The sequence below is a fragment of the Humulus lupulus genome, chromosome 9 (assembly GCF_963169125.1).
Source record: "Humulus lupulus chromosome 9, drHumLupu1.1, whole genome shotgun sequence".
NCBI lineage: Eukaryota > Viridiplantae > Streptophyta > Magnoliopsida > Rosales > Cannabaceae > Humulus > Humulus lupulus.
Genome location: NC_084801.1, coordinates 141436925 through 141457286, shown reverse-complemented (window position 1 = coordinate 141457286; position 20362 = coordinate 141436925). Strand labels below are relative to the sequence as shown.

General features: G+C 45.8%; 1 protein-coding gene across 1 annotated transcript; it reads right to left on the bottom strand.

Moving 5' to 3' along the window:
- Positions 1-14031: 14031 nt before the first annotated feature.
- LOC133800109 (uncharacterized) lies at positions 14032-15528 on the bottom strand. The gene is made up of 3 exons (XM_062238080.1): positions 15247-15528; positions 14933-15099; positions 14032-14725 (listed from the first exon to the last, which is right to left on the bottom strand). The coding sequence occupies exons 1-3, from the start codon at positions 15526-15528 to the stop codon at positions 14032-14034; spliced, it is 1143 nt and encodes a 380-aa protein (XP_062094064.1).
- Between the last annotated feature and the right edge of the window lie 4834 nt (positions 15529-20362).

Sequence of the window (20362 nt, the reverse complement as noted above, 5' to 3'; positions counted from 1 at the left end):
GGATCCGGATGAAGTTTCTGGTTTCATCCTCTCGATCCAACTCACTATCAGGATCTTTCCTTCAATCCATCATCGCTAGCTGATGTCCATCTTGGTAGAAGAACCCGAACCTTGGTAAACGAACCCGAGCCTGAGTAAATGAACCTGAACCTCGGTAAATGAACCCAGATCGTGCATCCGGGTAGATCAAGGCCATTTTTTCATGCAGCTGATGTGTCCCCGAGAAATCTGGTAGTTGGTCTCCCTAACTAACCAACAGAAAGGGATACGCACGGAAAGTATGATGTTCCAAGGGAACGGTACTGCCACTACTCTGACAGATCCTGTCCCCAGAATCCCCTTGGTAGCTCACGCGGATAAGTCCATACTAACATACAAAGGGCAGCTGTAAAGCTCTACTACGCTTAAGCCGGCCTAGTGGGCCTATATTAACAACCTGTAATCATGTTACACTCTTGTATTATAGCTTCGTTAGAGAGCACTTATGATTATATCCCTATTGAGCCCGGATTAGTCTGGCCCAAACTACATGACCACTGATAAATAGGGTCATTTGAGCACTATAGCAGGGATCCGATTTTCTCTTGTATGCATAAACATTGCTGAAATTTTAGAAAACCTCCATTGTTAAACTCTCTAAAGCTCAATACTAGTGACTCGTGGACTAAGGCTCATTAATGCCCCAACCACATAATAACTGTGATCTTGTTCATTTCTTTGCCTTTCTTTCTAGCTCTTATTTCTCAATATATTTATTCACCACTAAATATCTAAGTAAGTAAGGTTTGTAATAATAATTTGAAGATATGATTAATAAATATGTTTAAATTTGTTTAATATAATTTTAAAAATAATTAAATTAATGAATTGTTCATTTGATAAAAAAATATTAGACTGATATAATATGATAAATATGATTGAGTCCATTCAAGATGCAACACATTTTTCTTTAACTGAAATTTTATGTACATATATATCCACAAAGATTGTAAAATAATTCAAGTAATTGACAACGAAAATACCTGTAACGCCCTACTACCTTAGAGCCGTTACTAGGTGAGTTTAAAACCGTGCTTTCAACTCGATAATCGAGGTTTTAGGTCAAACCGTGTAACTAAGCCATAATTAAAAGAAAAACATTAGAGAAAGTAGTTTTTATAGCAAATCATAAAAGTTTACACCTGGGATTCCAAAACATAGTTTAGAAAATATTTACAACACAAAACTGATCAGAGTCGACTAATCGACAAAATCTAAGTTCATTTACAAGCGTCTCCCAAATTCCCCTAGCTGTGGCAGCCAGGCTGGCCGGACATGTACCCGCCACTTCACACCAGCTGTACTCATGGTTGGTTGATCTTCTCTTTACCCTTACCTGCACCACAGAGCATCTGTGAGCCAAAGCCCAGCAAGAAAACCCATAACAGATAACATATGCAATACACAAGTCAAACATATAATCAGGCCACCAATGGCTAAACACATACGGCCTAGCCGTCCCAGGCGTTTACCAAGCCCTGGGTTCATGGACCACGCCGTAAGGATATCCCAGGTATCCTGTTAGGGACTCGCCCTGGCAACTCGCACCCCATGTGCTCAACGCCGCTCCCGGCCTTTTGCCGTTCTCGGCCTTGCACTCAACGTGCCTGATGCTGTTCCCGGCCCCACGCCGTTCCCGGTCTACACCGTTCCCGACTCTTGCCAATCACACACATAATACCATACACGATATAATAACAAATACAAAATTCAAGCATAAACAGATAAAGAGCTATGCTCTACAATTCTAGCATATAGGGCTCGGCGCTGCATATTATTTCCATTCAACACATTGGGCTCAGCCCTGCACACAAGCTCTATGGAAACAGGGGTTTTCTTACCTGAGTGCCGAGCTTTCTGAGCACCGATGCCCCGAGCACAGCCCTCTAATGCGAGCCTCGCCAAAACCCTAGTCACAACACATTAATAATGTCCATCCATCAAATTCTAATCCACTAAATAACTTCGAGCCATAATCCTACCTTCGGAACCTTGAATTTTATCAATCCGGGTGATAGAATCCATCCCGAGCCTTACCCCTTAAGTTCTCGAGTCTAAAATACCTTAAAAACCCAAACTGACACTAAGGGCCGCGGCCCCACCCACTAGAGCCGCGGCTAGCCTCAAAACAGAGGCTAGCTCTCCACTGACCCCCACACAGGCCGCGACGCTCCCACCAGGTGCCGCGGTGCGCATGAATTCTCTTGGCCTCCCATGGCCGTGCGCGCACGCGGGCCGCGGCGCACCCCTCCTAGGGCCGCGACGCTCCACAGCGAACCCAGATTTCTACACCAGTTTTCTATCCTTTCTTCAAGCCAATTCCCACCAAAACCAAGCTAACAATCCTAGTTAATAACACCATCATTCCAGCTCAATTTCAACACCAAAACCCAACAGAAATCCACTCCAAAATACAACTAGAACACCCAAAAACAGCCTAGATTCTACCCACATGCAAAGCTTGAAAACACAGCTGAAACTTGAATATAAATTCCATGGAAAAGCTTACCTCTTGCTGAATTTAAACCCTTGATGTTGAACCTTAATCCTCAAGCCTTAAGCTTCTAAGTTAACACAGCTGAATCCCTTGCTTATGCTAGCTTGCACCAAGAATTCCCTTTGAGTTTCTTCTTGAGTTTTTCCTTAGAGAGTGAGAGAGAAAGAAAGCAAAAGCTATCTTTAGTTCTAGGAAAGTGTGGGTCTGTTTCCCAAGGTTTCTACACAGGTTCCCCTTTTTGTTTTATTTAACTTAAATCTAAAGGGTTACCTCAAGGCTCGGGGTACCAAAACGTCCCTGAGGGCAAAAATGGTAAATTCCCCAAATATTCCCGCCTAGACATTCTATCCTCAAATATATCTCCAAATATTTATTTCTATGTCCCGATAATCCCATAACTCATCTAATACCCGAATTACCCCTCGACTCACCCCGAGTCCGAATCTCAACCCCGTTGTGACCCTCTGGCTAACCGCTCCCTAGGACTGTCTTAGATCGTGCTGTACAGACATATCACACATAACAACATATATCTCATTTATCACATTTATGCCCCTAATATCCAGATGGGGCCCACATGCACATCTAACTCAATTAAACATGCATCATAATCATATATACACATAAATTCATATATAAGCATATTAAACCACTTATTACCCTCCAGGCACACTAATCAAGGCCCTAAGCCTGATTAGCAAATCCAGGTCGTTACAACTATCCCCTCCTTACAGAAATTTCATCCCCGAAATTACCTGAACAACTCGGGGTACCGCTTTCTCATCTCTGACTCAAGTTCCCACGTCGCCTACTCAACCTTGCTGTTTCTCCACAACACTTTCACTAAGGCGATGGTCTTGCTCCTCAAGACCTTATCTTTTCGGTCAAGAATCTGAATTGGCTTTTCTTCATAGGATAAATCCTGATCAAGTTCCAAGTTCTCAAAACTTAAGACATGTGCTGAATCTGACATATACTTCCGAAGCATAGATATATGGAACACGTCATGAACTCCCGACAAAGCTGGAGGCATCGCCAATCTGTAAGCTACCTCTCCAACTCGTTCCAGAATCTTAAAGGGGCCGACGAACCTGGGGCTCAACTTACCCCGAACACCAAACCGTTTCACACTCCTCATGGGTGAAACCCTAAGGAACACATGATCACCTACCTGAAACTCCACGCTCCTGCGTCTCAGGTCTGAATAACTATTCTGTCGACTCTAGGAGGCGAGCATACGCGCTCTAATCTTCTCAACTGCCTCATTGGTCCTCTGAACCATCTCAGGACCCAAATACCTTCTCTCACCTGTCTCATCCCAATGAATAGGTGATCGACATTTCCTTCCATAAAGCATCTCGTACGGAGCCACACCAATGGTCGCCTGATAACTGTTGTTGTACGAGAATTCGATCAAAGGAAGATACCTACTCCATGATCCCCCAAAGTCAAGCACACAGGCCCGCAGTAGGTCCTCCAATATCTGGATCGTTCTCTCAGACTGCCCATCCGTCTGAGGATGATAAGCGGTACTAAACCGTAACTGCGTGCCCATAGCCTTCTGCAAACTCTCCCAGAACTTGGAAGTGAAGGTGGGGTCTCTGTCCGAAACTATCGACCTCAGAGTCCCATGAAGTCGAACAATCTCCCTCACATACACCTCAGCGTACTGCTCCACAGTATAAGTTGTCTTAACAGGCAAAAAGTGGGCGGACTTGGTATACCTATCCACAATTACCCACACAGAGTCATGCTGTCCCACAGTTCTCAGTAAACCAACCACAAAATCCATAGTAATATCTTCCCACTTCCATTATGGGATCCCCAAAGGCTGCAACAACCCCGCTGGCCTCTGGTGCTCAGCCTTAACTTGCTGACAAGTTAAGCACTTAGCCACATAATCCACCACATCCCTCTTCATGCCCGACCACCAATATAAAACTTTCAAGTCCTGGTACATCTTCGTCGTACCCGGGTGCAAAGAATAGGGAGTGGTATGTGATTCATCCAAGATCTCCCGCCGGAGATCAGAATCCATCGGAACACAGATCCGACCCTTATACTTCAGTAATCCCATCTCTGAAAGGGAGAAGTCCTTTGTCGCTCCGACTAAAGCACTCTCCCTATGACCTCGCAACAGAGAATCCTTCTCCTGTGCTTCCTTGATTCTATCAAGGAGTGTAGACTGAAGAGTGATGTTGGCTAACTGTCCAACCACCAACTCTATACCCGCTCTGGTCATTTCCTCAGCTAACTTATTAGATATCTGCCTCGAGCTAAACAACTGTCCTGGGCCCTTCTGACTCAATGCATCTGCCACAACGTTAGCCTTCCCAGGATGGTAAAGGATATCACAGTCATAATCCTTAACCAACTCCAGCCACCGCCTCTGGCGCATATTCAAGTCCTTCTGGGTAAAGAAATACTTTAGGCTCTTATGGTCGGTGTATATCTCGCACTTCTCACCATAAAGATAATGCCTCCAAATCTTAAGTGCAAACACCACTGCTGCCAACTCTAGGTCATGTGTAGGATATCTCTGCTCATACTCCTTTAACTGTCTCGATGCATATGCTATCACCTTTCCAGCTTGCATCAACACACACCCCAAACCCTGCCTGGATGCATCACAGTAGACCACAAACTTTTCATTCTCTGTCGGCAAGCTAAGTACTGGCGCAGTAATCAACCGCCGCTTAAGTTCCTTAAAACTGTTCTCACATCTGTCCGTCCAGACATACCTGGTCTTCTTCTTTGTCAACTCTGTCAACGGCGTAGCTATTCTGGAGAACCCCTCAACAAATCGCCGATAGTACCCTACCAAACCCAGAAAGCTTCTCACCTCAGGAACATTGCTCGGTCTAGGCCAATCTCTGACCGCCTCAATCTTACTTGGGTCAACCAGAATCCCCTCCTTACTGAAAATGTGGCCCAGAAACGTAACTTGTGGCAACCAAAACTCACACTTACTGAACTTAGCATACAACTTATGCTCCCTCAATCGTTGTAGTACCAAACGCAGATGCCGCTCATGCTCCATCTCCGAATGCGAGTACACCAAGATATCATCAATGAATACGATCACAAACTTGTCCAAATAGTCCTTGAAAACCCTATTCATCATGTCCATAAAAGCTGCTGGGGCATTGGTTAATCCAAAGGACATAACCAGGAATTCATAGTGTCCATACCTCGTTCGGAAAGCGGTCTTTGGTATGTCCTCCTCTTTAATCCTTGTAGAGGTGATTTCCTACAATTGATTAGATGGGCACCAGCAACCTGCCAAGAACAAAGAGAAGAGAGACGAGAGTTCAATTGGGAGCACCGGTGGGGTGTCAGCCAAAGGGACTCCGACGCTTAAGTCAGTCGGGTTGTAATGAGAGCTAATAGAAAGCAATAAAATTAAGATATAAATAATCGAAATAATGATGGATGGAGGAGTCGTAAAATGGTCAGAGTGATGGTGGCGATGACGGAGGGGTCAAGCGTCAAGGTCAGGTCCAATCAGACTGACTAATTAGTCTTGCTTGACTGGATTGCTCAGAAATAGAGTAGCCTTCGTTTCAATTAGAGAGTAAAGAAAGTTCAGTGATTATCTCATGCCTTTTCTCAACATATGATGGTCTTATTTATTGTCCTCCTTCTCGTTCCGTCCTCCTCCGTCTTTCTGATTCGTTTGACTCGCTCCAAGTGGTTTCGTTTCGAGATTCTTGGCGAACGTGATGGGAGCTTTGACTGTTTCAAGGTCCCTGGCTGACTGAGTGTATCTGAATTCGGGTCCGGGTATGGTTTTGGGTATTTGGATGGTACTTTGTATATGCGAGCCTATTTTACATGGGCTTTGGGCCTTATTGGCTAGTTAGATAGCTTATTGGGCTGATTGACTTCTTGTTGGACTATTATTTATCAAGTATACAGATTTTGTCCACTACAGTTTGTCCCTCACTCTTTGGTATAGAATTCATTCTTTATCAAAGAGTAAAAAAGAAATTAATTCCATCAGAATTTATCCATCTTCCCAATAGTTAGAGAAAATTGTTAGAATATGCATTGACTCAATTTACCCCTTTCAGAAATTATTCACAGGGGTCTCGCTGACCGAAAGGTATACTCAATTTTACTTGCGGTCGAGTGATGCGTTCCTACGCATCCGGCCGAGTGATGGGCACCTACGCATCCGGCTGTCCGAGTGACCTGCGGATGCGCGCGGGCCTGGTTGGCCGATCGGCTGCTTGGGCCGACTGGCTGCTTACTTGCGGCCGAGTGATGCGCACCTACGCATCCGGTCAAGTGATGAGCACCTATGCATCCGGCTGTCCGAGTAGCCTGCGGATGCGTGCGGGCCTGGTTGGCCGACCGGCTGCTTGAGTCGACTGGCTGCTTACTTGCGGCCGAGTGATGCGCACCTACGCATCCGGTCATTCCGAGTGGCCTGCGGATGCGCGCGGGCCTGGTTAGCCGACCGACTGTTTGGGCCGACTGGATGCTTGGGCCGAATGGCCTTCTGGCCGAGTGGTCCACGGGGTGGCTCTGAGGCATGGCCGGCTGCTTGGCCAACTGAATGGGCTGCACGAGCCGAGTGCTTCATCGGGATGGCCGAGTGCTTTGCCGGGTTGGCCGAGTGCTCCTCCGGGATGGCTGAGTGCTTCGCCGGATTGGCCGAGTGGCCTACTCCATGTGAACCTTCATTTGTCTTTGAGACTTTGAGTGTTCCCCTAGAGGAAGTAAAAATCCCCTTTTTTGATAGGGCCACCTGATGGATGACACTTGGCACTCATCTGGTGGATTTGTGTGCCTATATAAGGGCAGTTTGTTTTTACCCTTGCATTCATTGAGGAAGGCTTGGAGAGGAGGTGCAAGGTGTGGAGTAGAAGAGCTTTTCAAGAGGTAATTTTTCTCTTCTTTTTTCCTTTGAATGTTCTTATGGATGTTCTTCGTGTTATTCGTGCTAGGTTAGGTAATTCAACTGTTAATTTTGTTTGATTCTGTAGATTTTCCGTTTGTATTTGATCTGTTTGCAATGGTGGCAATTTGAATTTTTGTTGTTTATTCATTTTGGGTTTGTTTATGTCTGATTCATGTGTTCTGATTCCTTGAGCCGAGTGGTCTGTCTGACTGATTAGTAAAGACTCATAGGCTGACTTCTGTCTAACTGAATACTTTGTAATTTTATTTGGTATAATAGTCTGTTTTGCCATGTTTTATCTTATGTATTTGATGTTAAGTCCGTTTGACTGATTGATGAGTCCTCCTCCAGTGTCTCTTAATTGCGTGTCTATCTAAATGTTCTTCATGTCTTTTTTGTGTTCCTTAAGGCTTAGCTGTTGTTTTGCTTTAGGTGATCAGCTCATTATGTCTACAAGTAGGTGTGATAGTCATGCTGATTCAGTCATTCGACTGTCTTGTTCATTTAGTGAAGAAGATTTTAGTTCTCTCTTTCAAAGTTCTGCTGAGATGGTTGATTGCAACCGAATTACAGTAGTAGAATCGGGGGGTCGTCCTTTAGATGATGTTGCTGGAAGGGGAATAGATTCTAACGAACCTATTGATGGTGGTATGCCGGGTTTTGGCAGTATGCTTAGTTCCAATCCTAGGTCTTCGATATGTTTAGGTGAGTTGCCCTATCTTCGTCGTCATTATGAGATTCCTGATACCATCAGTCTGCATGCTCCTGCTAAGGCAGAGCAGCCTGACTGGCACTTACCTGGTTGGGTGTGTCTGTATGAACTTCCCTTCAAGGAAGGGTTTCGGTTTCCTATCCCCCAATTAGTGGTTGAGTTGTGCGAATACCACGAGATTTCGCCCGGACAACTAATGCCAAATTCATGGCGGATTTTGATGTCTCTCGAAGTCCTCTGTGAAAGGCACAACATAACACTTGGGGTGGCTGACTTGTTGAGAGCTTACTATTTGAAGGCACATCTATATGACAAGGGTAGGTACCAGTTAACGGCCAGGGGGAAGGACCCTCCTCTAATTATTAGTTTGAAGAGTGGAGATAAGAGGTGGAAGGACCGTTACTTCTTCATCCCTTTCGTCTCGTTGGGGTTGCCTGCTGATAGTAGGATACTTTGTTCATGGTCTCCTGCATGTGAGTCTTTAATGCTTGCCTACTAATCCGTTTCTTTGCATGTACTTGTTGTTGCTTCTATTTTAATGTATTTATTTATTATTTTATCTTGTGTACTGATGCTTCTATTATCTTGCAGGTAGGCTTCGAGTTGAGTACCTTTGGGATTCGAGGGAGTCTTCTGGTCGGCTTAAGAGTATTCTTTCTATTCCTGAGGAGGAGCATGAGTGGAGTGATTTGTTGTCTGAATCAAGTCTCCGTCAGAGTTCTTTGTGGCGCTCTGTTGAACAACTCCCTGAAGGTATTCCTCTTCTACAGAGTCCTGATAATCCTCGTATTGTGTTTATTAAGAGAAGTTTAGAAGTCTTGGGATATACTCCCAATTTGTTGACTGAATTGATGACAAGTGAGCGGTTGTTTGCAGACGTAGCTATGTCCCGACCCTTTACACTTCCTCTAACCAGTTCCAATGCCTTGGAACGTTTACGTCAAGCAAAGAAATCGTCCGTTGGGAGCTCAGAAGTCGATAGAGAGGTTGTCGTGCCTCCTGCTGATCCTCCTGTTTTGACGCGGAGTCAGATGAGAAAAAAGAAGAAGGCTGTGCAGGATGATTCTTCCGACCCATGTAGCGACACCGTTGCCCTTTCGTTCCCCTCCAATGCTGCTGCTTATAGTGAGATTGGGCCTCACTTAGGAGAGATTGATAAGCTGTTGTGGCCCGAAGATGATCACAGAATGGAGCAAGTTGGTACGGATGGGTCAATTGATACCACTGTTTCCCATTTGTTCCAGGTACGAAGATTTCATTTAGTTTTGTTTGTGCCGACTAGCTAATTTCTTGTGTTGTCTTACATTTTTTTTTATGTGTCAGGGTTTGCAAGGGGTCATTTGGCTGAAGAAGAAAATCAAGTCCTTAATGGCAACTCTGAAGGAAGTAAGGAGTCAAAGAAATGATCTTCGGGGTGAAGTTGGTCGGCTGAAAGATTCCAAGAAGGAGTCTGATCAACTTATAGCTGACTTAAAGACTTAACTAGAATCCAAGGAAGCTGATGTCGAGAAGCTGAGAGTGACTCTTGGTCAAGTTGATGTTTTGAAAGCTGAGGTTGCTTCGTTGGAGAATCGGATGTTAGCATTGGGTTGCAGGCTGAGATCCAATGCCGTGGCGTAATGGCTAGTGAGTTTTGGGATGGTAAGGCTGATAGTTGGGATGTTCCTAAATACATAGCTGATCTTGAGGAATTGGAGAAGATGAGAGCTGAAGAGACAACCCGGGCCGAAGAGTTAGTCACTTCTTTTGGCATCATGACTACTAATGATCTGGTTGTGGATGACTGATTCCTCTTCTATTCGTGTTCACTGTCGTGGGATGACTGAGTTTGTCTCGCCTTTTCTAGTTGTTGTATGAACTTTTTCTTATGTAGTATTGTATCCTGATCTAACTGGCCTAGTTTTGTTGTATTCTGGCTGGTTGTAGCTTGTGTTAGTTGTTATATGAACTTTTTCTTATGTAGTTTTGTATCGAATGCCGGTTGGCTGAATGACATATGGAGTATTAGTGTCTTATTCCCCCAATCTAAGTATGAAGTTACTTAGTCAATTTATACTTAGATTTGTTATTGAACTGTTCGTAGTATATGTGAAGAAAAAAAATGGTTGTGATAGGGGGCTGCGCTCCGTGGAGCTGCCTACATACCCTTTGCAGGGATCAAGCCCAAATGTAGTTCTGACACTTCCTGCATTACAGTGTCAGTATGTTGCTCGAATGAAGATCTTGTGAGATTACTGATGAAAGAAAATGAAAGTAGACTAGGTTAAGTTAAGAGTGATACAATCTCAAGTGGATAGCATTCCAGCTGTTGTTGATATCGCGTCCCTCCTTTGTTTGTAGCTTGTATGATCCATATCCGACTACCTTGTGATGAGGTAGGGACCTTCCCATGTCGGGGCGAGCTTACCTGCTCCAGCTTCCCTAGTGTTCTGGAAGACTCTTCGTAAAACCCAATCTCCTACTTTGAATGTCCGAGTGCGGATGTTCTTGTTGTAATGTCTGGCTATGCTCTGTTGATAGGCCGAGACTCTTAAGAGTGCTTTGTCCCTTCTTTCGTCGATGGTGTCGAGTTCATGGCACATGTTTTCCCAATTTTCTTCGTCTGTAGTCAGCTTATATCTGGCTGTCGAAACTTCGCTCTCAGTAGGGATGACTGCCTCCATCCCGTAAGCTAATGAGAATGGTGTCTCCCCTGTCGCAGTCCTGGTTGTGGTTCGATAGGACCATAGGACTCCCGGCAACTCGTCAGCCCATCTTCCCTTAGCTTTTTCAAGGCGCTTCTTGATGTTGTTCATGATGGTCTTGTTGGATGACTCTGCTTGTCCATTTGCTTGGGGATACCTTGGTGTGGAGAAGCTGAGCTTGATGTTCCAGAATTTGCAGAAGTCTTGGAAGTCGAAACTGATGAATTGAGAGCCATTGTCTGTCACAATTTCTTTTGGTACTCCGTACCTACAGATCACATTCTTCCAAATGAAACCCTTTACTTCTTTGTCTCGGACTTGGTGGAATAAGTCTGCTTCGATCCACTTGCTGAAGTAGTCGGTCACTGCAAGCATGTACATTTTCTGTCCTGGTGCGGTTGGAAGCTTGCCTACTATATCCATCCCCCATTTCATGAATGGCCAAGGGGATGTGATTGAGATGAGACGCTCCGGAGGTTGGTGGGATATCTGAGCGAACCGTTGGCATTTGTCGCATCGTCTTGCATAGTCAGAGGAATCAACTTGCATGGTTGGCCAGTAGTAGCCTTGTGTTAGGGCACGGTGCGCCAAGCTTCGTCCTCCAGAGTGGTTGCCGCACTCTCCTTCATGCAACTCAGCCAGTACGTATTTGGCCTCTGCAGGGTTAATGCATTTCAAATATGGACCAGAAAATGAACATTTATAGAGTTTACCTTGTATAATAGTGAAGCGGGCTGACTGAGCCTTGACCCGACGTGCTTCGTTCTTATCTTCGGGAAGTATGTCCTGTTCTAAGTACTAAACTATTGGAGTCATCCATGTTCGGTTGTTGGAGATGTCATTAACTTGCTCTTCTTCATCTTTCCAGACAGCTGGCCATTGGAGATATACTACAGGTATTGTCTTAGGGTCGGTTGTCTGGATGGAGGATCCAAGGTTTGCTAATGCATCTGCATGACTGTTCTCCCCTCTTGGTACTTGGTTGATAGTGAACTCGTCGAAGACTGACTGCAACTCTTTAGTCTTGTTGAGGTAGGCTATCATTTTGTTATCCCGGGCCTGATAGCTACCTTGCATTTGGTTGACTACCAATTGAGAATCACTGAAGACCACGATCTTTTTTACTCCCATGTCTTTGGCTAGTCCGAGTCCTGCTATCATTGCTTTGTATTCAGCTTCATTGTTGGTAGCTTTGAACCCGCATCGGACTGCTTGTTCGATTACGTCACCTTGGGGTGAAGTCAGGACGAGTCCGAGTCCACTTCCTCTGGTGTTACTTGAGCCGTCTACTTGCAACTTCCAGATTCCGACTGACTGTCCCTCGGTCAGACAACAAAGTTCTTTTTCTGCCTGCACATGCATGTTACGTGTAAAATCTGCAATGAAGTCAGCTAATACCTGAGATTTGAGGGAAGTTCGTGGCTTGTATGTTACTTCGTACTCGCTGAGCTCTACCGCCCACTTGGTCAGTCTGCCTGACAGTTCTGGTTTATGGAGGATTGTTTTGAGTGGGAAGGTGGTCAAGACCGTTATTGGATGGCACTGGAAGTATGGGCGTAGCTTCCTTGCTGCGTGGATGAGTGCTAGTGCAAGCTTCTCCAGCTAGCTATATCGGGTTTCTGCATTAAGCAAAGCTTTGCTTACATAGTAGACTGGAGACTGCTTGCCTTCCTCTTCCCGGACTAGGACTGCGCTAACTGCCGTCTCGGATACTGCTAGATAGATGAATAATGTCTCATTGTCTTTTGGCTTTGAGAGGAGAGGCGGGCTGGTCAGGTACTATTTTAGCTGGCCCAGTGCCTCTTCACATTCAGCTGTCCACTCGAAGGTTTTTGATTTCCTTAGTGTGTTGAAGAAGAGGTGACATCGTTCTGAAGACTTTGAGATGAATCGGCTGAGTGCTGCAATGCGTCCAGTTAGTTTCTGTACGTCTTTTATGCACATTGGGGAAGGAATCCTTTGGATTGACTCTATCTGTGCTGGGTTGGCCTCGATTCCCCTTTGGGTTACTAGGTACCCAAGGAACTTTCCTGCAGTCACACCAAAAGAACATTTAGTTGGATTCAATTTCATATTATATTTCCTGAGAATGTCAAAAGATTGTTTTAAATGGCTGATATGGTCCTTTGCAATGAGGGATTTGACGAGCATGTCGTCAATGTAGACTTCCATCGTCTTCCCCAGTAATCCGGCAAACATCTTGTTGACTAGTCTCTGATATGTTGCTCCTGCGTTCTTCAATCCGAATGGCATGACCTTGTAGCAGAATATGCCTAAGTTGGTCATGAAGGCTATCTTTTCCTGGTCGTCTGGATGCATCAGGATCTGGTTGTATCCTGAGTATGCGTCCATGAAGCTTAGGAGTTCATGACCGACTATGGCGTCTACTAGCATGTCTATGTGTGGTAATGGGGATGAGTCTTTTGGACACGCCTTGTTGAGGTCTGTGAAGTCAATGCAAACTCGCCATTTGCCATTCTTTTTTTTCACGATGACTACGTTAGCCAACCAGTCGGAATAATGCACCTCCCTCACGAACCCATTATCAATAAGCTTTTGAACTTCTTCGTTAATGGCTTTGTTCCTTTCAGGGGCAAATTTTCTTCTTTTTTGCTTCCTTGGTGGGTAGTCTGGATCAACCTGCAATTTATGGACAATTATTTCGGGGTCAATTCCAGTCATGTCCGCATGGGACCAAGCAAAACAATCATAATGGGTAGATAAAAAATCAATGAGTTTAGTTCTGATGTCAGGATCCAATCATGATCCGATTTGGACTTTGTGATCTGGAAAGTCCAGATGTATCTGGACTTCGTCCAACTCCTCCATGTCTGGTTGGTTCATCTGGGAGTCAGTCAGTCTGTCTTCCTGTAATTGCTATAACTGAGCGGGTTTGGCCTTCATGGTAGTCTGGTAACACGCTCTCGAATCTTTCTGTTGGCCTTTAATTTCTTTTACTCCCCACTTAGTTGGGAACCTTAGGACTTGGTGGTATGTTGAAGGGACTGCCTCCATTTCATGTATCCATGGTCGACCCAGTATCACGTTGTAAGCAGACGGAGAGTCTACTACCAGGAATCTTGTGCATAGATTGACTCCTTCGGCATAGACAGGTAGCTCAATCTCTCCTAGTGTATTCTTTTGTTCTCCACTAAAACTGATGAGGATTGTAGTCTTCTTTATAATCTTTGATTCATCTATCCCCATTTCCCTGAGAGCACTTAAAAAATAAAATGTTAGCTGAACTACCATTATCAATAAGTATACGTTTAGTAAGACAATTAGCAATGTAAAGTGCAATGACAAGAGCATCATGATGTGGGTTGAGGAGTCTGGTTGACTCTGTTGTTGAGAAACTGATGGTTTGAGCTGGTAGGTTGATGGTATTCTTCTCTGTCTCGCTGGACTCTCCTTTGACCCAGTTGGTCTGCCTGGCATGTCTTTTGGCTGCTGAATGGGTGACTCCGCTTACCTCAGAGCCACCAGTTATTACGTTCACCGTCCGTTCATGAGTAGGTGGCTTCGGCGGGGTTACTTCTCTTCGGACGACTGACCTGTCTGCCTCCTGCTGGAATGTTCTTTTGCCTTTGTCTGTAAGTAAGTCAGTCAGGTGACCACGTTTTAACAGGTTGGATACTTCGAGTTTTAAGGCAATGCACTCATCCGTTCGGTGACCGTGGTCATTGTGGAATTCACACCATTTTGCTTTGTCTCGTTGGTTAGACGGAGTCCTCATCCTTTCTGGCCATTTCACTTTGTCTCCGAGTCCTTTCAGTACGCCAACGACTTCGACTGGTGAAATTGAGAGATTGTATTCTGGTATCTTTGGTCCATCTCGCAGACGTGTCTCGGACGACCGGTTGTACTCCCTCCTTCTGTTCTCTGATCTGTTGGGATATAGGTATGGCTCGGATCATCTATCACTCTGCCGTCTGCCTGCCCTTGAGTCTCTTCGAGTGTCTTTCCTCGGAGAAGAGTGATAATAGTTAGCTTCATCCTCCTCCCACTTGATCTGTGCCTAGGCTTTGGCGAGAACGTCTTCCATCGTCTTGCAAGGGTACTTGGTAAGTTCTTTGTATAGGTCTGAGTCGTACCGGAGTCCCTTGCGGAAGGCTGAGATGGCTGTGTCCTGATTACAATGGGTTATAGAAACCTTTTCTTTGTTGAAGCGGCCTACGTACTCTCGTAAAGGCTCACCCCGTCGTTGAACTATGATGTAGAGGTCTTCTGCAGACTTTTCAAGTTTCCTGCTACTAGCAAACTGCTCAACAAAAGTGTCAGTCAATTGTGCAAAAGTAGAAATAGAATTATTAGGTAAATTAGTATACCACTGGAGGGCTGGTCCAATCAGACTAGAACCAAACCCCTTACACATGCATGCTTCCCTCATATCGCGTGGGATGGCAACGGTGAACATCCTCTGCCTATACTGTGCGATGTGATCATCCGGGTCAGACGTCCCGTCAAACATCTTCATATTTGGGAAGTTGAACTTCTTTGGCATTTCCACTAGTGCAATGTCGTCTACGAATGGAGAGTCTGCATAACAGCTTGCTGCACTCTTCTTAATCGGAGCCGGCATCCCAGGAATCCGTTGAATGAGCGCCTCCATCTCAGCTAACTTTCGAGCCAACTCAGGATCTTGGATTGGAAATGAGCTTGTGGTTGCTTGGCGGATTGGCTCGCTCATGACTGGGTGATTTAATCCGATTGCCTACTGCTCAGGTATATTCTGACCAGCTCCAATGATGATCTGGCTGGCTCCAATGGTAGGCTGACTAGCACTTGGAACCTGCTGCTGTCCGGGTCCAGTGGCTGGCTGACTGGCTCCTGGGATATGTTGCTGTCCGGGTCCAGTGGCTGGCTGACTGGCTCCTAGAATCTGTTGCTGTTCGGGTCCAGTGGCTGGCTGACTGGCTCCCGAGATCTGCTGTGATCCGGGTGCAGATGAATGTCCATGTTCAGTCATGGTTACCTGTTCGCCTGTATTGACAACATAATTTTGAATGTTAGACATGGTGGGTGGAGTTTGATAATTCCTTACCGAGGGTGATGGAACTGTCTGATTCGGTCCATCACTGTTAAAGATAGGAGTGAGGTCTCCCAGAGGTTGCATAGGTCTGACTTGGCCTCGGAAGCGAGATGGCTGAGCCTCGGTGGCTTGAGAGGACATGGCCTCCACTCGTATGAGCAGGTCAGCATTCTCAGCTTCGAGCCTCCTCATTTTCTCGCATTCTTCATTCATCTGGGCAGTAAGAGCAGCGAGTTGAGCAGACAGATCGGGTGTCTCAGTCACGTCTGACATGGCTCTCAAGTGAACTTCTTGATCTCTTTGTCGATCGTCTGATTGCTAGGGCCCCACGGTGGGCGCCAAATTGTAGAGGTGATTTCCTACAATTGATTAGATGGGCACCAGCAACCTGCCAAGAACAAAGAGAAGAGAGACGAGAGTTCAATTGGGAGCACCGGTGGGGTGTCAGCCAAAGGGACTCCGACGCTCAAGTCAGTCAGGTTGTAATGAGAGCTAATAGAAAGCAATAAAATTAAGATATAAATAATCGAAATAATGATGGATGGAGGAGTCGTAAAATGGTCAGAGTGACGGTGGCGATGACGGAGGGGTCAAGCGACAAGGTCAGGTCCAATCAGACTGACTAATTAGTCTTGCTTGACTGGATTGCTCAGAAATAGAGTAGCCTTCGTTTCAATTAGAGAGTAAAGAAAGTTCAGTGATTATCTCATGCCTTTTCTCAACATCTGATGGTCTTATTTATTGTCCTCCTTCTCGTTCCGTCCTCCTCCGTCTTTCTGATACGTTTGACTCGCTCCAAGTGGTTTCGTTCCGAGATTCTTGGCGAACGTGATGGGAGCCTTGACTGTTTCAAGGTCCCTGGCTGACTGAGTGTATCCGAATTCGAGTCCGGGTATGGTTTTGGGTATTTGGATGTTACTTTGTATATGCGAGCCTATTTTACATGGGCTTTGGGCCTTATTGGCTAGTTAGATAGCTTATTGGGCTGACTGACTGCTTGTTGGACTATTATTTATCAAGTATACAGATTTTGTCCACTACAATCCTTAATTGATGGTATCCTGATCGGAGATCTATCTTGGAAAACACTGTTCTTCCTTGTAGCTGATCAAACAAATCATCAATCCTAGGCAATGGATACTTATTCTTAATGGTTAACTTGTTCAGCTCTCTGCAGTCAATAGACATTCTGAGGGAACCATCCTTCTTCTTAACGAACAACACTGGAGCACCCCACGGCGAGAAACTCGGTCTAATGAACCCCAAATCAAGTAACTCCTACAACTGAATCTTCAACTCTTTTAATTCTGCCGGGGCCATTCTATAAGGTGTCCTAGATACTAGCTTCGCTCCTGGTATCAATTCTATAACAAAGTCAATCTCCCTCTGAGGCGGCAACCCTGGCAAGTCCGCTGGAAACAACTCCGGAAACTCACACACCACCCTTGTCTCACCCGGTCCAACCGACACCACCCTAGAAGTATCCACAACGCTTGCCAGGAATCCTATGCAACCTTCCTGCATCAGGTCCCTAGCCTGTAAGGCTGAAATCATTGGTACACGCGGTACACCAACTGTCCCCACAAACACAAAGGGTACCTCCCCTTCTGGTTCAAAAGTCACCATTCTGCGCCTGCAGTCTATCGTTGCCCCATACTTGGATAACCAGTCCATCCCCAGGATCATGTCAAAATCATTCATCTCTAGCTCAATCAAATCAACAAACAATTCCCTACCATCTACCTCCACTGGCAATGCCCTAATCCACTTCCTAGAGACTACCAATTCTCCTGTTGGTAACAAAGTCTGAAATCCCCTAGCATACACACCACTAGGTCTACAAAGCTGATCTATCACCCTAGCAGATACAAATGAACGGGTAGCCCCTGAATCAAACAATGCAGTATACAAAGAACTAGCGCTAGAGATCTGACCTGTCACCACTGAGGGGCTAGCCTCCACCTCAGTCTGTGTCAAAGTGAATACCCTGGCAGGAGCAAGACTGTCACTCTGCTTCTGCTCCTCCTTCTTAACTTGAGGGCAATCCCTCTTCAAATGGTTGGCACTCCCACAAGCAAAGCAGGCTCTGATCCTGCACTCACCCTGGTGTCAACGCCTGCACCGTGGACACATAGGGAAACTCCTCCAATTATCACCGCCACCCTGTCGGCCAGTGGTAGCACCTCGCACTCTCCTATCAGAACCAGGAGGAGTAAATGAATCTGGAACTCTTCTTTTCTGCTCACTGGGCCCACTGCCCCGATTGAACCCAACAAAAGGAGGCACCGTCCTCCTGGCATCGCGCCTAACAGTGCTGTCCTTCCATATCTGATCCTCAGCCCTCTCTACAGTAAGGGCCTTATCCACCGCTTGGCCATAAGTGGTAGTCGCCAGATCCAAGGTAATATTCACATCGCGGGCAATCATAACGTTCAACCCCCGCACGAACCTATCCCTCCTGGCCGCATCTGTCGGCACTAGATCTAGCGCAAACTTCGCCAATCTATCAAACTTTATAGCATACTCTGTTACTGTCGATCGATTCTGAGTCAGGTTGATAAACTCATCAACCTTCGCAACTCGTACTGCCACACTGTAGTATTTCTCATTGAAGACACCCTTAAATTCCTCCCATGTCATGACTGCGACATTTCTCCGCTGACTTACCACGTCCCAAGATCAAGGAAATCAGGTTCGTCCACTGCTCCGCCAGCAGTGGGTCCGAACCACCCTCAAAGGTAGGAGGTTGCTGCTTCCTGAATCTTTCATACAAAGGTTCCAACCTATTCTCCAAAGTGGACTGTACAGGCACTGGCACTGCAGCCTGCTGCATTGGCAACCCAGTAACCTGAGGCGAGGCTTGCTGCCTCATCTGTCGTAGCTCTACCTCTGTTCTCTGCAGTCTGGCCTCCATTTCGGCCAATATCTGTTGCCAGTTCTATGGGGCAGGTGGAGGGTCCTGACCCTGATTGTCATCCTCGGCCCTACTGCCGCGGAGTCTAGCTGATTGACGAGGCATCTCAACAAATATGCCTGCAACCAACGACGCCGCTCATTAGGCATGATAACGACATCCAAAACCACCTCCCAGGCACATCAGTAATCCACACAAAACAACTCATATAACATATAACACACAACGGCCCATGTCCTAACATCATGCATATGTTAACTAATTCATCATGCTCTATACAAAATAAACAGGCATAGAGGCCATTTAAACACATATTCAACCATACCAACCAATCTTACCAACCAACCCTGAGTTAAGCCTGTCACTGACTGCGTGTGTACATGTTCGGTCAATCTCCAGAACCAATAACCTTGGCTCGCTATGATACCAAGTTGTAACACCCTACTACCTTAGAGCCGTTACTAGGTGAGTTTAAAATCGTGCTTTCAACTCGCTAATCGAGGTTTTAAGTCAAACCGCGTAACTAAGCCATAATTAAAAGAAAAACATTAGAGAAAGTAGTTTTTATAGCAAATCATAAAAGTTTACACCTGGGATTCCAAAACATAGTTTAGAAAATATTTACAACACAAAACTGATCAGAGTCGACTAATCGACAAAATCTAAGTTCATTTACAAGCGTCTCCCAAATTCCCCTAGCTGTGGCAGCCAGGCTGGCTGGACATGTACACGCCACTTCACGCCAGCTGTACTCATGGTTGGTTGATCTTCTCTTTACCCTTACCTGCACCACAGAGCATCTGTGAGCCGAAGCCCAGCAAGAAAACCCATAACAGATAACATATGTAATACACAAGTCAAACATATAATCAGGCCACCAATGGCTAAACACATACGGCCTAGCCGTCCCAGGCGTTTACCAAGCCCTGGGTTCGCGGACCACGCCGCAAGGATATCCCAGGTATCCTGTTAGGGACTCGCCCTGGCAACTCGCACCCCATGTGCTCAACGCCGCTCCCGGCCTTTTGCCGTTCTTGGCCTTGCACTCAACGTGCCTGATGTCATTCCCGGCCCCACGCCGTTCCCGGTCTACACTGTTCCCAGCTCTTGCCAATCACACACATAATACCATACACGATATAATAACAAATACAGAATTCAAGCATAAACAGATAAAGAGCTATGCTCTGCAATTCTAGCATATAGGGCTCGGCGCTGCATATTATTTCCATTCAACACATTGGGCTCAGCCCTGCACACAAGCTCTATGGAAACAAGGGTTTTCTTACCTGAGTGCCGAGCATTCTGAGCACCGATGCCCCGAGCACAACCCTCTAATGCGAGCATCGCCGAAACCCTAGTCACAACACATTAATAATGTCCATCCATCAAATTCTAATCCACTAAATAACTTCGAGCCATAATCCTACCTCCGGAACCTTGAATTCTATCAATCCGGGTGATAGAATCCATCCCGAGCCTTACCCCTTAAGTTCCCGAGTCTAAAATACCTTAAAAACCCAAACTGACACTAAGGGCCGCGGCCCCACCCACTAGAGCTGCGGTTAGCCTCAAAAC